At 43.0% G+C, this 16,517-nt stretch overlaps 3 protein-coding genes across 3 annotated transcripts in view; all 3 read left to right on the top strand.

The window, feature by feature from the left end:
* Nucleotides 1-18: 18 nt before the first annotated feature.
* Nucleotides 19-6,942, top strand: hacd1 (3-hydroxyacyl-CoA dehydratase 1). Its single transcript, XM_058060523.2, has 7 exons — nt 19-243; nt 3,303-3,420; nt 3,491-3,509; nt 3,576-3,664; nt 3,741-3,862; nt 4,139-4,317; nt 6,583-6,942. The coding sequence occupies exons 1-7, from the start codon at nt 125-127 to the stop codon at nt 6,663-6,665; spliced, it is 729 nt and encodes a 242-aa protein (XP_057916506.1). The 5' UTR covers nt 19-124; the 3' UTR covers nt 6,666-6,942.
* Nucleotides 6,943-7,816: 874 nt separating this feature from the next.
* LOC131109005 (transmembrane protein 236) lies at nt 7,817-13,307 on the top strand. Its single transcript, XM_058060522.2, has 4 exons — nt 7,817-8,190; nt 8,279-8,351; nt 11,149-11,272; nt 12,563-13,307. The coding sequence occupies exons 1-4, from the start codon at nt 7,919-7,921 to the stop codon at nt 13,258-13,260; spliced, it is 1,167 nt and encodes a 388-aa protein (XP_057916505.2). The 5' UTR covers nt 7,817-7,918; the 3' UTR covers nt 13,261-13,307.
* Nucleotides 13,308-13,699: 392 nt separating this feature from the next.
* Nucleotides 13,700-16,517, top strand: part of mrc1a (mannose receptor, C type 1a) — a 13,146-nt gene continuing 10,328 nt past the window's right edge. Inside the window, exons 1-7 of the mRNA XM_078792255.1 lie at nt 13,700-13,782; nt 13,851-14,252; nt 14,343-14,516; nt 14,606-14,761; nt 14,826-14,939; nt 16,200-16,340; nt 16,419-16,517. The exon at nt 16,419-16,517 is cut by the window's right edge and continues 81 nt beyond it. Of these exons, the coding sequence (XP_078648381.1) occupies nt 13,710-13,782; nt 13,851-14,252; nt 14,343-14,516; nt 14,606-14,761; nt 14,826-14,939; nt 16,200-16,340; nt 16,419-16,517 (1,159 nt within the window). The 5' untranslated portion in view covers nt 13,700-13,709. The remainder of the gene's footprint in view (nt 13,783-13,850; nt 14,253-14,342; nt 14,517-14,605; nt 14,762-14,825; nt 14,940-16,199; nt 16,341-16,418) is intronic.

Here is a 16,517-nt window from a genome sequence, read left to right as displayed (position 1 = left end):
AATTTCCCGTCATGTAAAGTGTGGCCCACCAGGGGGCAACACACGTAAGACGTGACCCCCTCCCTCCAGTCCCAGCTGTCAGCTCCCTTCCTCCCGGCAGGCTGCACCCCCCTCCCCCGGCAGCATGGCGTCCATCGAGGAGGACGGCGCAGTGGAGGAGAAGGAAAACAACAACAAGAAACGAACGAAAGGCGCCATTGCCACAGCGTGGCTCACCTTCTACAACATCGCCATGACGGCCGGGTACGTCTCTCAGTCTCTACGCCCCCACCTCCCCCGTGGGAGGGGAGGGTAAGAGGGGGTGGGGGTCCTCACTTTTACCCTGTCGCCCGCTCTTGTAGAGGAGCGTCAAGTGTCTAAAGTGTTTAAGCGTGTTCTCTTCATCGCAGTGTAAATGTAAAAGTTTTCATTTGTCCGCGTTTGAGTGTGTAAAGTGTTTCAGTGTTGTGGGGTCAGGATTGTGTCCAAATAGGGCCGAGCGGGGGTGTCAAAGTCTGCCATACTTAACTTAACTTAAGAGGATAAGTATAGCTCACACTGGAGAACACTGCTCAATGGACGCGTTTAACACTATTAAATATTACATTCACGTACATATTACATTATATTCACAATATTAATATTAGATTCATATTCATATTATAATTGCACTTTTTTCACATACTGCATCTCTTTGTAACACTGTACCAGAGTAGTAGTAGTAGTCGTAGTTACGTGACTAGATTTCTCAGAAATGTGATAATAAATAAATAACATCACGATAAATGAAAATGAACTCGCCTCCAGAAAAAGCATTTATTCTGCGCATTGGTTCAGCACATATGGAACACTTCATAGAACAACAGCATTCCACAGAACAACGGAGTGCGACCTCTTGTCAGTCATACGGTCGCTTTGTGTATGTGTGAATGGGGGGAGGCATTGACGCGAGCATGTACACACACACAGTGCAGCAATATGAGGTCATGTAGTACAAATTAAAAGGAAAAAAGATGATCGCAAAGCCGTGTGGGAATATTAATTAGCAAGTTGAGTGTTGGTTGGGTGATATTTTCTATATACCTGTATAGATTCTTCCATTGATGATAATGACTTACCGGATATAAATAATCAATGGAAACTAGCCGAGTTGATGACTGCACGGCGCGGCGGCTACATAAGATGAATGAAAGGCTGTCATCGTGAGGAAAGGAACTTTTGTGTGTGGAAACAAAATCATCATAAACACCAAACAATCCCCTCTCAACCAAAATGACCTGAAATGGCGATAAACACCGGCAAAAGTTGGCTGAATCTTTTTTACAGAGCATGAATGGAAGCTAGCGGGTGTTATGTGTTATGTGTATGTGGGTGGGTGAGTCTATTTTCAACACGTTCTGTTTTACAGCTTTAATGTAAGGAACGTTTTACAGTGCCCGGTGACGACGTGCAGGTTTTGAGTGAAAAAATAAGAACAAAGAGCGAGGTTGGACCCATGTCTGCGTAAAAAAAACAAAAGTGTCATAAAAATATGGTCCATATGCAATTGGAATTGCATGGGTGACTACATCTTCCTTCATCACACGCACAGGCATTACAGTTTGTTGAAGATTTAATAGCAATGTATCCAAAGGTTGACATCACATTAGAAATGTTTGCCAGATTGTTACCAATAAATAAATGTACTTTACAATTTTTGACAATTGTATTTTCATTCTATGGCTTTTTATACAAGGTTTTATATCGTGATACATCTATGCTAAAGTCCATATGGCCCAACTCTAATTACTATTTTCCTGAGCAGTTACCTGTGTTTTATTCCACTGGTAGTCAGGACACATTGGAATCAAAACTGACTTTGTCCCTTTCTATGGCACTCCTGGTCAATAGCACTCAAAATAATACATGTAATTGTATTATTGTTATATATTATTATATAATATATTACTATATTATTATATATTATTGTTATACTGTATATAGAAGTCTCATTTGTATCACATGTTTTACATTGTAAGTAAGTGAATAGGAGTATTATAGTAGTGTATTTATTAAAGAAATATAATTTGTATCATATGTTATTGTATTTAAATTGTAGTTGTAGTATGCATCCATCCATTATCTATGACGCTTACCTGCACTAGGGTTGTAGGGGTATGCTGGAGCCTGTAGTAGTCGTAGTAGTATAGTAATAGTAATAGTAGTATCCATTCATCCATTATCTATGCTGCTTATCGTTGTTAGGGTCGCAGGTAGCTGGAACCTACCCCAGCTGTTTTTAGGCAAGAGTAGTAGTAGTAGTAGTAGTGTATTAATGTAGTAGTGTATTTTATTTTTAGTAACAGTATTAGTGTAGTAGTGTATTTCTAGCAACATGTGTGCATTTTTTGTACATAGCCTATGTTGCATTTTGCCAGTTTTAGTGGCCTTTTTTTAGGCTTTTTAAAGACTTAATTCATCTATTAGAACTCCTATAGCCACTATATTAGAAAGTGGGGTTCCTTCATAGTTAGGAAGAACGTTGGGTGTGTGACCAATCACAGTGGAGTGGGCGTGCCTGTGGGTGGAATAAATTAAAACAGACCGTTTTTGCGGGATGCACAAATCTAAGGAAATACAGCTGGAATAGGTGCAGATTCTAGATAATCTAGAAAGCTTTCTGTGCGGGTTATTGTATGTAGCTGCCACAACTCAATACAAAGGGTGGAAAAATGAGCATAATAGGTCCCCTTTAAGTGTCAGAATCTGCCTCTGGTCGACTTGTAGTTCTGTACATTATTGAAAAAAAAAAGTTGCGTCCACACTGACGAATCAGTAAATAGTTGCATCAAGACAATGTAAACATTGTAATGCATAAGGCACACCTACGTGTGGTGCTGTGAACAAACACGAGGCTGAAGAGGAAAGAACGCATAATGCATAAGTCTGACAAGAAAGACAACAAAATATGAGGATAATCTGGACTGGGGTGAGTTATGTCACATATTATGTCACCAAAGTCACATCCGGTCATGTGACGGCAGTTGTGGGTCAGTGACCTCTACCTGTTTACACGGCAATGACAAACCGGTGTTATCAAATTTTCCCACTGTGGAAGCCGTTTTCAACAAATACCATTTCAGGTCACCCGGAACACCGTTCCCTTGTGGATGAGACGCTGAAACGATAAAACGTTCTTCAGGTGGTTGATTCCGGTCATGGCCGTGATGCGCTTCTACATACATGCATGTTGTTCTGACATTGTAAGCAAGTAGTATGCATGTGTGTATACTGGCAGTGTATGGGTTTTAGTTAAAGGTGTGATGTTGTCTTCTGGTCTTCAGGTGGTTGGTTCTGGCCATGGCCATGATGCGCTTCTACATGACGAAGGGCACACACAAAGGTCTGTACAGGAGCATTGCGAGGACCCTCAAGTTCTTCCAGACGTTTGCTTTAGTGGAGGTAAAGCTTGACTTTTGTTTCCAGGTGGGCGTCTTGAACAGCAAAGCAAATAAGGTCTTTTGTCTTCCAGGTGGGACACTGTGCCATCGGTACGTGATGTTTCTCTTCTTTCCATCCTGCTCTCCTGCCAAGTTCAAATGTCAGCTCTAATGCAGGAATCGTGAGGACTTCCGTGATCGTCACCGGAGTTCAAGTGTGCTCACGGATCTTCATGGTTTGGTTCATCACCAACAGCATCAGACAGGTTCTTTTTTCTGGCTCTGTCTCTATCACACACAAACACGGACGACTTAGTGTCTTATAATGTGTCCTTCCTGAAGATCCAGAATGAAGAAAGTGTGTTGCTGTTCCTGGTGGTGTGGACGCTGACAGAGATTACCAGATATTCCTACTACACCTTCAACCTTCTCAACCACCTGCCGTATTTCATCAAATGGGCCAGGTGGAGGCGTCGTTCCTTTTTGGTGTCGGTCTTCTAGCGTCACAAAGTAGTGCAGCACCTCTTGTGAATTTCTTACAGTGTGGAGGAGGCGCCTGGCCCCCAGGGGTGTGGTGGGGTCGGGGGTGGGGGTTTGTCTCATGTTCAGCTGCTTCTGTTTTGGTCATGGAATGCCCCCCCACACCCCCATCCGGGACTAAATGAGGGACCCCTGCAGTGCTGAGTCATGCATGCTGACTCATGTTGACCACGCTGTAGAAAAATTCTTTTGTGTTCCAGATACAACCTCTTCATCGTCTTGTACCCGCTGGGGGTGGCGGGCGAGTTGCTCACCATTTACTCGGCGTTGCCCTTCGTACGCAGGTCGGGAATGTACTCCATGAGGCTTCCCAACAAGTACAACGTGTCCTTCGACTACTACTACTGCCTCATCATCATCATGCTGTCTTACATCCCACGTAAGCGCCAGCCTCTCTTCAGCATGTGGGACATAACACCTTCACACAACATTTTGTAAAATACAGTGGATCCCTGAACATTTGCTATTCAGCATTTACAGATCACTAATCCGACAGATTGTGGAGTCCTATAGAGCAGCTACACACAATATCCTGCACAGAAAGTTTTGTAGATCTTCCAGAATCTGCACCTATTCCAGCTGTATTTCTTTGGTTTTCCAAAATGGTCTCTTTTAATTTATTCCACCCACAGGGCACTTCCGGGCATGCCCACTCCCCTGTGATTGGTCACATTCCCAATACAGCCTTCAGCTTGTACCGCGGCATGCCCATATAAGGAAGGAGTTAGAAAAAACTCTCAGAAACCAAGCTTTCAGAGCCATCCCAAATTTCTTTCACATCTCTTTCAATGTACAAACCTCATTATCTGAAACTTTGGCAGCGTTTAACACAAGAATAGAACGTTCTAACTACATTTGTAGGCCCGAAAAGTGGAAAAAGCATAATAGGTTCCCTCTAATACATTGAATATTTCCATATAAAACCTGTTTAGGACCTCCTAAATACGGTTTTTGCCATTATTGGAGCTCTGTCACCATGAAATAACACCCCTATAATAACCTCTATACTTCCGTCCATCTATTTTCTATGCCGCTTATCCTCATTAGGGTCACAGAGGTTAGAGCCTATTCCAGCTGATTTCGGGCAAGAGGCGGGGTACACCCTGGACTGGTAGCAAGCCAATTGCATTCATATGGAGAATTTGGAGTCACCAACTAACCTAAGATGGATGTTTTTGGAATGTGGGAGGAAACCGGAGTACCCAGAGAAAACCCACACAAGCACAGGGAGAACATGCAAGTTGCCCAAGTGGAGATTCGAACCCAGGTCACCGAGCAAAGTTGTAAAGTTCCGTGTTGTAGTATCTTGAACATAATGTGGGATTTTTTTGTAATGCCATGCAGACGTCAGTCAATCATCCATACTCACAATGATGTTGATTAGCGCTATTGCTATCTTTGTTTACACCATAGTGCACAACTCTAATGTTTAAAAGCAAGCCACCACGCTAATTATTTAGCCTCCAATTTATTCATTCTATACTTAAAGGGATAGTTCGGATTTTTTGACATGAATTTATATGACATCCCCATCAGGAGTGTAGTCCATCAACTGTGACTTACTCCCACTTGATCCCATCTTCATCACATACACACAACCATGGGCAGCCAATGGCGTCAGAGAAAGTAAAACCAAGCGATTTGTGAGGTCAGATTTTTTTTGAGGAGGCATTTTTGTCACGTAAATGTATTACTCTTTTGAATGTATATTGTTTTGTGAAGACAAACTCTTTACTTAAGTAACACGGATAACTAACCAGAACTGTGTTTCTCGTCACTGAAGTCTACCTCACAGGACCAAGGACAGGACAAAGTAAGAAGCAGAAAATGTGCCACTTCCACACAAAATGAGAGAATAATTTTTTGTTGTAATTTTCTGTAGTGCATTTGATTTTTTTGCACTACATATGACTTGCCTTAGGCGGCACGGTGGACGAGTGGTTAGCGCGCAGACCTAACAGCTAGGAGACCAGGGTTCAATTCCACCCTCGGCCATCTCTGTGTGGAGTTTGCATGTTCTCCCCGTGCATGCGTGGGTTTTCTCCAGGTACTCCGGTTTCCTCCCACATTCCAAAAACATGCTAGGTTAATTGGCGACTCCAAATTGTCCATAGGTATGAATGTAGGTATGAATGTGAGTGTGAATGGTTGTTTGTCTATATGTGCCCTGTGATTGGCTGGCCACCAGTCCAGGGTGTACCCCGCCTCTCGCCCAAAGACAACTGGGATAGGCTCCAGCACCCCCGCGACCCTCGTGAGGAAAAAGCGGTAGAAAATGAATGAATGAATGACTTGTCTTTCAATATTTTTGACTAATACGAGTCCATAGTCAACGACTGTATAACTTCTACACTGAGACTCCAATGCGATCTGTTTGTTGATGATATTCCATTATCATTCATTTGCAGTGAGTATACATTTTATATTTTAAAATACGTATCAGCTACTCACAGCCTTTCACCATTTGATGGTGATCCCAGAGAGCGCTGCAAAAAGCTTGGATCTACCTTACAACTAAAATTAAGTCAAACTATTTGCCATTCGAAGATATCAGGTTTTTACTACCCTCTACTGGCGTTCTCTAACTTTTCTTCAGTTTTGGTGGCAAACAAATGCAATATGGTCATCATGTTTGTGTTTCCAGTGTTTCCTCAGCTCTTCTTCCACATGTTGCGGCAGAGGAGGAGAGTTCTCCACGGGGAGGTCATCGTGGAGAAGGATGATTAGACGTCTGAGGAAGAGTCAACGTGTTTACAATCCACTGGCCTTAGCATGTTGCACGCATTGAGAGGAAACACATCACTCAACACTGGTCGTACCTCCAATAAGACTTTGTTCAAAGCTTGCAAACGTCTTGTTTGTGTCCAATCAAAGGTGCTATCCACATCATTTATGTCCAACATGTCAGCTGTTCTACGTACTTCTAGACAATTGTAAATCACTGCCACCTACTTTTTAGCAAAAACATAACTTATTTGCAAAATCAATAAAGTCAATTCTCCAATATTCTGTCATGGTTTGAGCCAGAAATTTATTTATTTATAAATCTATTAGAGCAATTCATAGCACAGCAATGTGCCCAGGATGTTTTCAAGGCAACTCTAGACTCCTTTGTTTACATGCCCGCTCATACTGCTTCAGAGGGCGTCCAATGTTAACAGATTTATGTGCTAAATCACGCAAAGTCAACATAGTGAGAAAACGTGACCAAAGTAGTTATGGAAAACTTACCTCAATAAATGGTTTTATTGACAGATCCTCCACATGACTTTCCTCACACCGAAAGTTGTGTGCTGCATCCAAGTGGAAACAGAGGAAAAGTGTCCTTTCGCCGTGGAGGTGGCCGGCCACTGATGTTACATATACAGTATATTATACTAAATGTTTTCCTAACATGATACTTTTTTGTGAAGCACAAATGTACAGTACTTTGAATTGAACAATGAACATAATAGCATTTATGCTATACATCATAAAAGCTAAAAGCCTTATCACGATATTATGCTAGCTTTTTTAGTGAATTTGTTGAAGAAATATGGTGAATTATATCCTTGTGAGGAAAAAGCAGTAGAAAATGAATGAATATTTGACAGTTATTAAAGCATTGAAACTGTTAAATTTATTTAATATTAGCTTCAATGACAAAAAAAAATAGCTTTTCGAAATGGGCTAGCTTACCTTACACACTGCCATTTTGGAAAGCTATATCCTGGGATGGTCACACGAAAACCACTTCAAAATGCTTCTTATCCATTACTTAGGGACTTTTTAAACAGTTATTAAGCTTTTCTTGGCTGTAATGTTGCAGTTTGTCCACTTGATGGCAATATACAAATAATAAATGTTGTCAAGTGTTGCTTGATGACGTCACGTAGCTTTGTTAGCGGACACAATGGCGACTGCAGTGTAAGCGGTTGGTCTGCTGCGTGGAACATGCTAGGGGTGGTCTCTACCTGGCCCAGCCTCAGCATGGGCTCAGCATGGGCTCGGGGAGGACCATCAAGTTCGCCCTGTGCGAGGTGCTGCAGTTTGCGGGCCTGTGCGTGCCGCTCTTTATCGTCATGCAGAGATTTGCTGTGATTGTTGCCAAGGTCAAAAGGTCAGCACAGCCCCCTGGTGATGGTGATGTGGCCTACTGGTTGATCGTGACCTCGTCCATCGCCTACGTCATGTCCGCCGCCCTATTGGTGTGGGCACCCCTCAAGTACTTGCTGTTTGTCAACAACAAGATGCTCCTTGGCAGGAAGAAATGGTGAGTGAGGGCCACGGAGGGAGGGCCCGTGGGCGGGGCTCTGGGGCGGGGCTTTGTCCTTCCTCACTGTTTGTTATTTGTTCCTCAGGAGGCCTGTGGCCCTCGTCTATGTCATCATGTCCACCTTACCCTGCTTCGCCTTTCTCATTGCCAGCTCACAGGTACTCGCTGTCCTTGTTTAAAGTACACTTACATGTTTTATAGTACACTTACATGTACTTACATGTGTAAAGTCCACGTACAAATACCTACATGGCAATCAAAGAGACATTATTCTTGTAGGCTGTAAGTCAAAGCTTATGAATGAATAATCTTTGAATAACCACATGAAGAATATTTTACATACAGCCTTTATCACAACATCTCCCGAATCTGACGCTCAGTGCGACAGGTGCGATTAATCATGATTAAATATTATAATCAACTGACAGCTCTAACACATATAAACATTAATATGATCTAAAGTACACATACAAATAATTATGCAAACCAAAGTGCAGGTATATTTACTTACATGCTCTAACGTACATAACATACATAAATACATGCAGTACTTAAGTACTGATAAAAATAGTTGCATGGTCTAAAGTACAATTGGACACCACTGCTGTAATAAGTCTACTTCTCAAAATTCTGTAAGCGGTATACAATTCGTAAATAAGGTCGAGCTACTTCATGGTTTCAGAGATAAATACTGTCAGAAGTCTACGTATCAACATTTAATAAGTAAGTCGTATAAGAAAGTCTTGTCCTCAAAGACTGTAGTAAGAGTGCAGAAAATGTTGGTGGCTGCATTGGAAGTCTATGCAAGTAAGACTGGAGAAAGTGTCAGTGATTGCATAGGAAATGTATGTAAGTAAGAGTGCAGTCAATGTCAGTGATAGTGTTGGAAGTCTATGTAAGTAAGAGTGCAGAACGTGTCAATGGTTAGGAGTGTAGAATGTGACCGACCGTTATTGCATAGGAAGTGTAATTATGTAAGAAGGACTGGAAAAAGTTTCAGTGATTGCATAGGGCATTTATGTACAGTAAGTAAGAGTGCATAAATGGCAGCTATTGTTTTGGAAGTCTATATAAGTAAGAGTGCAGAAAATGTCAGTAATATCGTTGGAAGTCTATGTAAGTAAGAGTGCAGAACGTGTCAATGGTTAGGAGTGTAGAATGTGACCGTTATTGCATAGGAAGTGTTTCTCAGAGTGCAGTAAATGTCAGTGAATGTTTTTCAAGGGAATATAAGTAAGAGTGCAGAAAGTGTCAGTGACTGCATCGGGAGTCTATGTAAGAAGGACTGGAAAGGGTTTCAGTGATTGCATAGGCTGTTTATGTACAGTAAGTAAGAGTGCAGTAAATGGCATCAATGATTGCATATGAAGTCCATATAAGTAGGAATGCAGAAATGGACAGTTATTGCATAGGAAGTGTATCTCAGAGGGCAGTAAATGTCAGTGAATGTATTTCAAGTGTATATAAGCAAGAGTGCAGAAAATGTCAGTGACTTCATCGGGAGTCTATGTAAGTAAGACTAGAGAAGGTTTCAGTGATTGCAAAGGAAGTGTATGTAAGTAAGAGTGCAGTAAATGCCAGTGATTGTTTTGGGAAGTCTGTATAAGTAAGAGTGCAGAAAGTGTCAATGATTGCAGAGGAAGTCTATATAAGTAGAACTGCAGAAAGTGTCAATTATTGCATATGAAATCCATATACCGTAAGTAGGAGTGCAGAAATGGACAGTTATTGCATAGGAAGTGTATCTCAGAGTACAGTAAATGTCAGTGAATGTATGTCAAGTGTATATAAGTACGAGTGCAGAAAGTGTCAGTGACTGCATTGGGAGTCTATGTAAGTAAGACTGGAGAATGTTTTAGTGATTGCATAGGATGTGTATGTAAGTAAGACTGCAGTAAATGCCAGCAATTGTTTTGGAAGTCTATAAGAGTGCAGAAAGTGTGAATGATTGCATATGATGTCTATATAAGTAGGAGTGCAGAATGTGTCAATGATAGCACAGGATGTCTATATAAGTAGGAGTGTAGAAAGTGTCAATGATTGTATAGGAAGTCTATATAAGTAGGAGTGCAGACAGTGACAGGTATTGCATAGGAAGTCTATATAAGTAGGAGTGCAGAAAGTGACAGTTATTGCATAGGATGTGTATATCAGAGTGCAGTAAATGCCAGCGATTGTTTTGGATGTCTATATAATTAGGAGTGCAGAATGTGTCAATGATTACATAGGAAGCCTATATAAGTAGGAGTACAGAAAGTGACAGTTATTTGCATAGGAAGTGCAGTAAATGTCAGTGAATGTATTTAAAGTGTATATAAGCAAGAGTGCAGCAAGTGTCAGTGACTGCATTAGGAGCCTATGCAAGTAAGAGTGCAATAAATGTCAGTGAATGCATAGGCATAAATGGAGAAAGTGTCTGTGATTGCATAGGAGGTCTCACTAGGTGACACAATAAGAAGTCGCATGTTGCCTTAACACTTCTGATGAATCAAATGATATAGTTATGATATTTATGAGACTCATTAGTATGAGAGGTGGAATGTGAAAAGAATGGTTGGCTGTCAGATTCCTGCTGCGTTAGCGAAGTCCTTTCCAGTCTTCCTGAAGGGAGCGTTGGATAAGCTGTGTTGGTCTTCCTGTGCGAGCTGCCCTTGTCACATGGTGTGTCCATGAGGCACATTTCACTTCCTGAGTGGATGTTTGCAAGCCCAAACAGACCTTTTGGTCCTTGCTTATCTCTTTTAACATAACATGCTGTGCTGTGTTGTCAAGCCCTGACTCAGGCAAAAATCTGCATCACTGCAAGCCACATGGGCCTAAAAGTGGACACAACATTAGGTACAGCTGCACATCTTCAATAGAAACTAATGCAGACTTTTCATGTACTAAATGTATACTAGTCTGCTTGTACAAGTGTACTGCTAAAGATTTGAAAGTGTGATGTTGTGCTTACAGGTTCAGATCAATAACAATCTCAGACACGACACATTCACAGAACTCCCGGTGTCTCTAATCCTCTTCTCTCTCATCTGTATTGATGTTGTGGAAAGAATACGCCACTGCAGACTGACGGGACGGGGTGAGTTCGCCTATGATACACACGCCATGCTGCGCATACCACACATACATACAGAGCGATACAAATACAACAGTGGCAGGTATCTTTATAGAAGTGTTTGCCCCCTTTGTGTGTTTTTTCAGCTATTCAGAGGTGGACTTGCTGGTCCTGCTGCAGAACCCAAGTTGGTTTTCAGCTTGAGGTCACCAGCAGATGGCCGGATATTCTACTTTAGGATTTTTTAGTAGACACCAGAATTCGTGGTTCCATTTATCGCAGCAAATCTTCCAGGTCCTGAAGCAGCAAAACAGCTCCGGACCATCACACTACCACCACCATATTTTACTGTTGCTATAATGTTACAACCTTTGCCCTGTCAGACCGCAAAAGTCTTGGGGATCATCAAGATGTTTTCTGGCAAAATTGGGACAAACCTTAATGTTCTTTTTGTTCAGCAGTGGTTTTGGTCTTTTTAGCCGTTTTTGCTCAGTGTCTTTCTCATGGTGGAGTCATGAACACTGACCTTAACTGAGGCAAGTGAGGCCTTCAGATCTTTAGATGTTGTTGTGGGGTCTTTTTGTGACCTCTTGGGGTCATTTTGGTTCACCGCTTTTCCACTGGTTCAATCTCACTGTGGTTCAATTTAAGTTATGTCTTAACGGAGGGTGGGGGGGGTCACTTTTTCACACCATGTAGGACCATGTAGGTTTGGATATTTTTTTTCTTTCTTAATAATGAAAAGCAATGGTTGTTTGTCTATATATGCCCTGTGATTGGCTGGCGACCAGTCCAGGGTGTACCCCGCCTCTCGCCCGAAGATATCTGCGATAGGCTCCAGCACCCCTCGCGACCCTCGTGAGGATAAGGGGTAGAAAATGAATGAATGAACGACTGAATAATGAAAAATGTTATTTAAAAACTGCATTTTGGGTTCATTGTATTGTTATTTACTAATATTTAAATTAGTTTGATGATCATTACATTAAAGTGTGACAAACATGCAAAAAAAAAAAGAAATCACAAAAGGGGCAAACAGTGTGGCATTCAGGAAATTAGGAGGTTTTTGTTTCTCAAAACAAAGTGCTGAATTGACACAATGACACGGGTCATTGAAGGTGGAGTCGCACAGTTTAGTGCTATTGTTCCTTGATTGACCTTTGTTAACCACAGCAAGTTAAAATGAAAAATGAAGCTCAGCATATCATAGCAATTGTCAGATGTCACAAAATCTGCCCCCTGGTGGCTGTGAGCAGCATGTCAATAATAACTTGTGTTTTTTTTCCCACTCCAATACCTGAATCTCTCATGTAGATCATCCTTTGGCGAGAGACGCAGACATTCCTTCCTCCGTCCTCACACATGTGGAACAGGTCATACCAGTCACACCGGCAGTGCCCGGGCCGGCAGTACCCGGGCCGGCGGTACCCGGACCAAATGTTCCCGGCCCGACTGTACCTCTGCAAGCCATGAGCACTACTCCAGTGGCGGTGGGACCAGGCCAGCTGGGGGACAGAAGTCAGGGCGGTGTGGGTATTAGACCAGAAACCAACGGCACACTCCCAGGAATGGTCGGGAACGGCGGAAGAACGTTGACTGTCTGTGAATCGGGACCCGTTCACACGGGCCCTCTGCGCTTTTTGTGTGCTAGTGACGCTCGAGCTGATGTGTTTGTGGAGAGTTTTCTCTTCTGGATGGACACGGTGGAGATGACGAGGGTAGCAGCTCATCCTCTGGTTTACTACTCGGGCTGGGTGTGTCCTATATACATTTTGTGCTACCTTTCGTGCCTACGCGTGGTGCTGGTGCCCCACAACCCCTTGCTCTCCTCTCTAGGTGTGGCCCTGCAGGACCTGCCCTTTCTTTTTGTGCGTGCGGGCCTACTAGCGTTCTTCGGCTTGGTCACGCCTCTTCTCTACTTGATGAAGAACCTTTTAGTGTGCCTGGCTTTTGTCTATTTCAATTTCATGACCAAGCTGAGGGTGTTCAACACCCAGAGGATGTTCTTATGAAGGTTTCATGCTGTTGTGCCATTGTTATATTTCTATTAAATATCATTTCTTACTCAATCCAATACTGCTCAGCGGGTTTGTACTCATTTTGTGCTGACTAGCAAGTTAGAGCGTACGTTTATTGTAGTTGCATTTTAACGCCAGTAGGAAGCAGGATTTCCTGTCTTTTTTCTCCTTGGAGAAATCCTCACATCAGCATTTTATCAACACTTTCTGTGACCCACAGAAGCTTCCTCATCATCTTCATGAAGCACACACATCAGCTTTCTCGTCAAACACTGACATAGTCATGTAGTTGTAGCGAGATGTTGCTTCCTGCCGTCCTTTCCTCTGCCGGGAATTCCAAGTCAAAGTGTCGCCGATGGGCCATGTGACAGGATGATAGAGAAGGAGACGTCCTGGTTGCACGCTGATGTTTCTCATTCATGAGTGGACGCACAGTAAGAAGCATGTCGTCACCTGTCATGCGTTCAGCAGCGCTGCTGTGCCTCCTGCGGGCTGTCAGCATCACTGCTGAGATGGGTATGTATGGCCAGGAATCATCAGCAGCACTAGTTTGCCGATTTTGACACATGACCGCTATGCTTCAGACAGCGGCTCCTTCCTGATCTTCAACCAGGACCACAACAAGTGCGTGAAAGTGTTGCACGCTTCGTCCATCACGCTGGCCTCCTGCGAGCCCCATGCCAAAGACCAGCAGTTCCGTTGGGCCTCCGAGTGGCGGCTGCTCAGCCTGTCCCTCAACCTGTGCCTGGGGGCCACCGAGATCAAAGACTGGGTGAAGGTGCTGCTCTTTCAGTGTGATGAGAGCAGCGAGCTCCAGCATTGGCAGTGCAAGAACGAGACGCTCTTTGGTCTCAGGGACCAGGACCTGCACTTCAACTGGGGAAATCGGAACGAGAGGAACATCATGATTTACAAAGGCTCAGGTGTCTGGAGCCGCTGGAGGATATACGGCACCAACAAAGACCTTTGTTCCAAAGGCTATCAAGGTGGGGGGGGGGGGGGGGGGGGGGTTGTCAAGAAACTAACTTGACTATCATCAGTCATCATAATCTAATATTGCATTTTCTTCATTCCAGAGGTTTTCACAATCGGAGGTAATTCCTTTGGAGCTCCGTGTCTGTTTCCATTTAAGTTTGGGGAGCAGTGGTACTCCGAATGCACCAAGGCGGGACGCTCGGATGGACAGCTGTGGTGCGCCACAGAGGACAATTATAACATCAAGAAGAAGTGGGGCTTCTGTCCCACCACAGGTAACCTAACCATGCATGGACTCACCTGTTGCACTTGGAGGTCAGTTTTCGCCAACAAAATACTGAGCTGAAATTGTGTTTTAATGCAGTATCCTCAGGCTGGGACACAGACCCAGTGACAGGGGTGAAGTACCAGAGGAACGCTCAGTCAGTGCTGACGTGGCATCAGGCCAGAAAAAGCTGCCAGCAGCAAGGAGCCGACCTTCTCAGCATCGTGGAGCTCCATGAGCAGTCATATATTTCAGGTATAGAAAGAATTTCCTGGCTGTCTACTATATGATCCGAACTGACATGCTTGGCTTGATACAGGACTAACCAGCACTTTGGGCACTGCCCTGTGGATTGGACTCAACAGTTTGGACTATGAGGGGGGCTGGCAGTGGAGCAACGGAAACCCTTTCCGATATTTAAACTGGGCCCCAGGTCAGTCATGTCATTCCATATTAGAAAAATCCCAACCTCAACAGTCAAGATATTTAGAATTTTTTAGGAGTGGATTGATTAGGATGCCATAAAAATGCCATAAAAATGGAGGTAATAGTAACGGTAACGGTAACGGTAACGGTAACGGTAACGGTAACGGTAACGGTAACGGTAACGGTAAGGGTAACGGTTTTATTTCATTTGAACATGCATCAGATTACAATTGAATGCATCACATAATCAGTTCACAGTTCCACATGTCCAAAAGGAGTAGGAAGAAGCAAAGCTTATTAAATCCTACCCCTCCATCTGGTACTTTTACAATCAGTAACTGTTACATTTGTTCACTTCCTGCTTTCCTAATATAGTTTAAGTTTTTTTGATTTTAATTTTTTTTTTTTTTTTTTTTTTTTGTCACGTAACGAAGTACGAGGTGATAGGACCATACAATGACAAAATAGGTACCGTAGTAACTTCCTGCTTTCCTAATATAAATTGTTTTTAATTTTATTTAATTTTATTTAATTTCATTCATTCATTCATTTTCTACTGCTTATCCTCATGAGGGTCGCGGTGGTGCTGGAGCCTATCCCAGCTGTCTTCGGGCGAGAGGCGGGGTACACCCTGGACTGGTTGCCAGCCAATCACAGAGCACATATAGACAAACAACCATTCACACTCACATTCATACCTATGGACAATTTGGAGTGGACAATTAACCTAGCATGTTTTTGGAATGTGGGAGGAAACCGGAGTACCCGGAGAAAACCCACGCATGCACGGGGAGAACATGCAAACTCCACACAGAGATGGCCGAGGGTGGAATTGAACCCTGGTCTCCTAGCTGTGAGGTCTGCGTGCTAACCACTAGACCACCGTGCCGCCTTTATTCAATTTCATTTAGTTTTATTTAATTTTATTTTTTTGTCACATACCGAAGTACGAGGTGATATGACCATCCAATGACATAATGGGTACCATAGTAAGTGTCAATATAGTGATATGTATAGCACATCATGACTGGTTCAAGACTCTTCATCCTTGTATTTAGCAAACATCAACTGCTTGTATTGTTTCTTGAATTCGCTCATAATTTTTTCAATCTTTTCAATCTTTAAAAGTAATTCTGCCTTTTCATGTTTCATGTTCCTGAAAATTGTCCCTTATTACCCCGCCGTCCCTTATAACCCCGTTTTACGGTATGTTTTTTGTACATACTATCTATTAGCAACCAAATACATCCCTAACCACTTCAAACAGGGAATCCCTCATCCGACCCTGGAATGAACTGCGCCACCTTAAATGCTGCCAAAGCTTCCAAATGGGAAACCAGCACCTGTACCAAGAAGCTGGGCTACATTTGTCGTAAAGGGAACGCCACAGGTCTTCCCCCACCACCAAGTAAGACCATTTTCTTACTTTCCACTCTAGCTGTTGAATGATTGAACGAGATGTATAAGGTGGCATCTTCTACCCCAGTCAAGCAGCACAGCTTCTGCCCTAATCACTGGGTTCCTTACGGTGGGAACTGTTACTTCCTGGAGAGGAGTAAAAAAATGTGGAAGGACGCCTTGACTG

The sequence above is a fragment of the Doryrhamphus excisus genome, linkage group LG7 (genome assembly GCF_037039965.1).
Source record: "Doryrhamphus excisus strain RoL-2023G ecotype Guam linkage group LG7, RoL_Dexc_Guam_v1.1, whole genome shotgun sequence".
NCBI classification, from domain to species: Eukaryota; Metazoa; Chordata; class Actinopteri; order Syngnathiformes; family Syngnathidae; genus Doryrhamphus; species Doryrhamphus excisus.
Note: the sequence above shows the minus strand (reverse complement) of the source record. Positions and strands in the feature narration are given on the sequence as shown.

Coding starts and splice junctions, on each gene's coding strand:
- LOC131109005 (XM_058060522.2), top strand. CDS start 7,919: ATGGGCTCGGGGAGGACCATCAAGTTCGCCCTGTGCGAGGTGCTGCAG. Junction 8,191..8,278: donor CTCCTTGGCAGGAAGAAATG/GTGAGTGAGGGC, acceptor TTTGTTCCTCAG/GAGGCCTGTGGCCCTCGTCT. Junction 8,352..11,148: donor TTCTCATTGCCAGCTCACAG/GTACTCGCTGTC, acceptor TTGTGCTTACAG/GTTCAGATCAATAACAATCT.
- hacd1 (XM_058060523.2), top strand. CDS start 125: ATGGCGTCCATCGAGGAGGACGGCGCAGTGGAGGAGAAGGAAAACAAC. Junction 244..3,302: donor AACATCGCCATGACGGCCGG/GTACGTCTCTCA, acceptor TCTGGTCTTCAG/GTGGTTGGTTCTGGCCATGG. Junction 4,318..6,582: donor CATGCTGTCTTACATCCCAC/GTAAGCGCCAGC, acceptor TTGTGTTTCCAG/TGTTTCCTCAGCTCTTCTTC.